General features: G+C 47.6%; 1 protein-coding gene across 1 annotated transcript in view; it reads right to left on the reverse strand.

Moving 5' to 3' along the window:
* Positions 1-5,058, reverse strand: part of ESS2 (ess-2 spliceosome associated protein) — a 47,152-nt gene extending 42,094 nt beyond the window's left edge. Inside the window, exon 1 of the mRNA XM_085879936.1 lies at positions 4,847-5,058. Coding sequence (XP_085736062.1) covers positions 4,847-4,889 — 43 coding nt within the window. The 5' untranslated portion in view covers positions 4,890-5,058. The remainder of the gene's footprint in view (positions 1-4,846) is intronic.
* Positions 5,059-6,000: the final 942 nt, after the last annotated feature.

Consider the following 6,000-nt stretch of genomic DNA (forward strand, 5'->3'; position numbering starts at 1 on the left):
GGACAAGATCTACAAGCCGGAGAGGTTCGATGCAGACCCAAACGCGACTGACTCGGAAATGAAATGGTCGCATTGGTTCCGTTCCTTCTCACACTTTCTGACCATTATTGAAGAGGGAGCCGACAAATTGGCCGCCCTTGTAAACCATGTCTCGCCCAGTGTATTCAGGCTCTTCTCGGAGTGTGACACCTACGATGCAGCGATCGACGTGCTGCGGGCGCTCTACGTGAAGCGCAAGAACGAGGTATACATACGACATCTTCTCAACACACGCAGGCAAGCAGCCGGGGAGACAATCGATCAGTTCCTGCAAGCTCTGAGGCAGTTGGGCAAAGACTGCAGTTTCCGGGCCGTAACCGCCGAGGAACACCGAGATGAAGCGACCAGAGAGGCGTTCATCCAAGGGCTCAGGTCAGCCCCCATTCGGCAACGCTTACTGGAGAAAGCACAACCCACTCTTGAAATGGTAGCTGACCAGGCCCGAGCAATGGATACGGCTCAGCAGCAATCTGAGTCATATGGGACACCGATGTTGCTAATGAACGCTGCTACGGCGGAAACTCAAGGAACCCCCCAGGGCACCTCCGACACTGAGGATGGAGATAAACCCGAGGAATCGGATACCCAGACCTCGACAAACTCCTCAGCCACTACTTCGGTTGGTAAATGCTTCTCTTGTGGGTTTAAAAGACACCTCCGCAACAAATGCCCCGCCAGGGATGCCACATGCATGAATTGTGACAAGAAAGGGCATTATGCCAGGGTATGCAAATCTACTCTTAGAAAAATAAACCCACTTCTGCGGCTCTCTACTCACAAAAGAAAGTAACAGCAGCTTCACCGGGGAATCTATCCAAAGTTATCATCAACGTACGAATTAACGGGCATATGGCTGAGGCTCTGATTGATACCGGTAGCTCTGAAAGTTTCGTCAACAGCTCGCTAGTGAAGGGCAGGAAATGGAAGATCCACCCGACAGACAATACGGTATACATGGCCTCCACATCACTACAGTCCCGCGTACGAGGGTACTGCAATGTTGAGTTGGACGTAAAAGGGTACACGCATCGGGATGTAAGGGTACTGGTGCTCCGTGATTTATGCGCAGATGTAATTCTGGGTCATAATGTCCTCAAGCAGCACACGAGCGTCGAAATACCCTTTGGAGGAAGCAAACCTCGTCTAATTCTAAATGCTCTGACCACCGCAGAGGTATCGTCCCCTCTGCTGTTCGCTAACTTGTCGCCGGACTGTAAACCGATAGCGATCAAATTGCGACGATATACCACCGCCGATATGAACTTCATCACTTCTGAAACCAAGCGATTACTGGAAGAAGGTATTATAGAACCGAGCGATTCGCCATGGCGCGCGCAGGTGTTGGTGACCACCAACCAGAACCATAAGAAACGAATGGTTGTCGATTACTCTCAAACGGTCAATTGCTTCACCCAACTCGATGGCGACCCTTTGCCGCGCATAGACGAGATGGTCGAACGCGTGGCCAATTACAAAATATTCAGCGCCATCGATTTGCGAAGCGCCTATCATCAAATTCCCATTCGAGAGGAAGACAAACCTTACACCGCGTTCCAGGCAGGTAGACGTCTCTACCAATTCAGGAGGATTCCGTTCGGTGTCACCAATGGAGTAGCTTGCTTCCAACGAGTTATGGACGACATCATCTCGGATGAAAACCTCAAAGACACTTTTGTTTACGTGGACAATGTCAAGGTGTGCGGTAAGGATCGGGGGGAACATGATATGAATCTGGACAGATTCTTGAGCATTGCTAGAAAATATAATCTGACCCTCAACTACGAGAAATGCGTATTCTCGGCAAAGTCAATTAATCTTCTCGGCTACACAATAGCTGACGGCACGATAAAGCCCGATCCTGAATGGTTGCGCCCACTTCGCGAGCTATCCCCACCTCATGATCTGCAGACAATGCGTCGGGTGATTGGAATGTTCGCTTACTATGCTAGATGGATCCCCCAATACTCTGAAAAAATACATCCCCTAGTGCATTGCAAAAACTTCCCACCAGATGCCGCTGTTGTAAAAGCTTTCCACAGCCTCAAAGACGATATCAGCAATTCCGTGGTATTATCGATCGATAGCTCGGTGCCATTCATGGTGGAAATGGACGCTTCCGATCACGCGATCGCCGCGACGCTCAATCAGTCCGGACGACCCGTCGCGTTCTTCTCGAGAACTCTCTCAGGAAGCGAGCAGAGACACTCGGCGATAGAGAAGGAAGCGTACGCTATTGTCGAAGCCCTGTGTAAATGGAGACATTATTTACTGGGCAATCACTTCACACTTGTCACGGACCAGAGATCCGTTGCCTTCATGTTTGATGGGAAAAATAACGGGAAAATTAAGAATGAGAAAATAATGAGATGGCGGATAGATCTAGCTTGTTATAGTTACGACATTGTTTACCGGCCCGGGAGGGAAAACCCTGCTGCAGACACCTTCTCTCGGGTCTACTGTTCGGCGACAATCAGTCGGGCTTTGCAAGACCTCCATGGGTCTCTGTGCCACCCGGGGGTAACCAGAATGGCACATTTCGTGCGCAGACAAAACCTTCCCTATTCTATCGAAGATATTAAACAAATGAATGCTTCATGCCCTGTTTGTGCTGAACTAAAACCCAGATTCTATGGCGCGGCTTCTGGCAGGTTGATCAAGGCCACTTCTCCCTTCGAGAGACTAAATATCGACTTCAAAGGGCCCCTGCCGACCGAGACAGACAACAGATACATATTCACTGTTGTTGATGAATACTCAAGGTTCCCTTTCGCATTTCTGTGCTCGGATATGACCTCGGGCACCGTCGTGAAATGTCTGTCTGACCTCTTCGCCATGTTTGGGAAACCGTCGTACATACATTCAGACAGAGGGCCGTGTTTCATGTCGGCCGGGCTAAAACAGTTCCTATATGAGCACGGCATAGCAACTAGTCGAACGACGGGTTACAACCCACAGGGTAATGGGCAGGTGGAACGATATAATGGAGTTATTTGGAAAGCCGTAACTCTGGCGCTGAAATCGAGAGGACTGGGCCCCGAGCGGTGGGAGATTACCCTACTCGACGCTCTGAATTCCATACGCTCTTTGCTCTGTACGTCCACCAATGCTACTCCTCACGAACGAATGTTTACTCACCAACGACGTTATGTTGACGGCCAATCGGTGCCCAACTGGCTAACCTATCCCGGAACAGTGTTCATGAAGCGCCCGGTATGACAAAGCAAGTATGAACCAATGGTGGAGGAGGTCGAACTCATAGACGCTAAACCAGAGTATGCTCATGTTAGACTTCCTGATGGCAGGGAGACCACCGTGTCGGTTCGCCATTTGGCTCCCGCAGGTACTCCTCCTGCAGGTACTCCACCATCTGGTACTCCTCCCTCTGACATTCCCTCCCCAGGTGTTTCCCCCCCCAGGAACTCCACCCGGGAATGGTGGCGACGGAGCTGCCGCGTTCCACCCGAGAGCGATCGAGGAGTCATCCCCGGCACGAGTCGAGGCTCCCCAAGAGGATCGGAAGCCTCCCTCAAGTGAAACCACCACTTACTCCCGGAGAGGTCGACGGATAAAACCCCCTCGCCGACTCGATATGTAAAGGGGATTATCGGCATCCCTCGATGCTCATGCTCCTATATGCTCATTATATCATATATCGATGCTCATTACCATGCTCCTACAACTCAAAATAACCCTCACTCCTTGGAATGTATGCTTCTGTAGTTTAAATAGTTCGCGCTGCTTGAAATGTATACTCCTGTAGCGCTGAAGTAATCATGGTGCGTTAGTTGAGCCTCTCGTTACAATTTAAAGACGGGGAGAATGTGATGAATTGAAGGATGTGACGCGTGATCACGTCGCGTGGCTCGCACACGGGACAGATAAAACCGAGATTCCGCGCGGTCGGTGGGATTGTCCCTGGGGCATTGTCATTTACGGCGGTGGTTCACTTGGTGCTCGTTGAATGGTAAGAATTGAGAGTATACCGGACTCGGTGCTTATACTGATTTATTTTGCGGTGATCTACTGCACATGTATACCTTGCTACACGTCATGTACTCCTTGCTGCACATGTACTCCTTGCTGCACATGTACTCCCTGATGTGTCTGTAGAAGCGGCTTCAATCAAGTGAAATAAAGCCTTCACTCCGAAGGTTCTTCCCTCGCATTCATTACACCGCCCAAATAAAGGTATGCATCAGAATTTACCAATACGGAGCTGTCAGTTACCTATACACCTCCCAAGTAAAGGTATGCATCAGAATTTACCAATACGGAGCTGTCAGTTACCTATACACCTCCCAAGTAAAGGTATGCATCAGAATTTACGAATACGGAGCTGTCAGTTACCTATACACCACCCAAATAAAGGTATGCATCAGAATTTACCAATACGGAGCCGTCAGTTGCCTATACACCGCCCAGATAAAGGTACACATCAGAATTTAACAATACGGAGCTGTCAGTTACCTATAGACCACCCAGATAAAGGTATGCATCAGAATTTACCAATACGGAGCTGTCAGTTGCCTATACACCGCCCAAATAAAGGTATGCATCAGAAGAACGTGTAACCTGCTTGGAACAAGATCGTCCGTCGGGCGGGTACTCTACGAGTCATACCATAAGTCTACACATACCAAGTGTTATTTCCTTGCTTGACAATCACAGCATTTAAAAGGATCGAGCACGGACAAACAACCACAGGTCAACAACACGAGCGCAGCCTTTGAATGGCCCCAACAGCCTCTCCCGCGTCCAGGTTTGTTGTCAGAGAACTCATTAATTATTAAATAAACAAGATCCACACCTTTTTCGACAGACAGGTCCTTCTCTGCCGTTTGCAGCGTCATCCTGAGAACACCAATCACCAGCAGGTGAATTTAAAAACGAGGACAATCATTTAATTTACAAGAGTGTAAGTTTATAAGTCGAGTAAAGCACGACACACAAGGCGAGCCAGCAAACTCCTAGCCAAGAACAGGCCGCAACGTAAACATTTTCACGAAAAACAAAGTTTATTTAAAATTAACACTTTCCTCAGAAAAATCCTTTAAACTCATTTATATTACTAAAAATAGACGTTCGACCGTTTTGTTTTTCACACTTTAAGAATTGAAACTAACAACTTCCGGGATTAAATGAACACTTCACAAAGATTTTTTTTTTAGACGCAAAAATATATATTTTTTTAAACGAGCGAATTAATCACAACAATGAAAAAAATAAAAACAACGCCAAATCGAAACGTGAAACGACAGCAGGAAATTACTTTATCCGGTATAAAGGCACGAACAGTCATATTAAAACAGGTTCGAACTACACCGTCATGGTGAGGACGACATGAATGAAGGACAACGCAGTGACGTTGGGAGAAAACGATCCTGGACGCACCACGACGGACGCCAGACCATATTAAAGAGCGATGTCACAAAGATCACGTGGATATCTCCGTATGAAACAAAATATCTCGAACTTTGAGTGAACATCAATCGCTACCAATTTGTTGGTGGAGGGGGTTTGGCAGGAGGATAGTGTGAGGGGAGGAGAAGGGAACATGCAAGCAGTTAACTTGGCTCAAGAAAGCACTCCAGCGGAACGGAGTGATCGGAAGAGAGAAGGATAGATAAATAAATGGGGAGTCAGAAGGGAGATCCCCCTGCCAAGCTTATCTATACACCCTACCATTGTGCATTTTGGAGGGGAAAAAGGGGAGGAAGGGGGGGGGGTGAAGTTACATGTTTGTAGGTCATAATGAATTAAAATGAAAAGGAGAAGTAAAAATAAAATTAGGAAACGCACATTTCAATAATACCAGCAGGTGATATCCACAGAGATTACCTGCTGAAAAAAAGTTTGGGCTGTTTTCATTGCATGAAGACTATGATGTTTGTGTTTAAAGTTGTCCAAAGGGTGGATATAGATAAGGGTTGTGTCGTGACTCGTTAATTATTCTTTACACTT

This window comes from Eptatretus burgeri, chromosome 4 (genome assembly GCF_056783735.1).
Source record: "Eptatretus burgeri isolate ZD-2024b chromosome 4, Ebu_testis_v1, whole genome shotgun sequence".
In the NCBI taxonomy this organism is placed as follows: domain Eukaryota; kingdom Metazoa; phylum Chordata; class Myxini; order Myxiniformes; family Myxinidae; genus Eptatretus; species Eptatretus burgeri.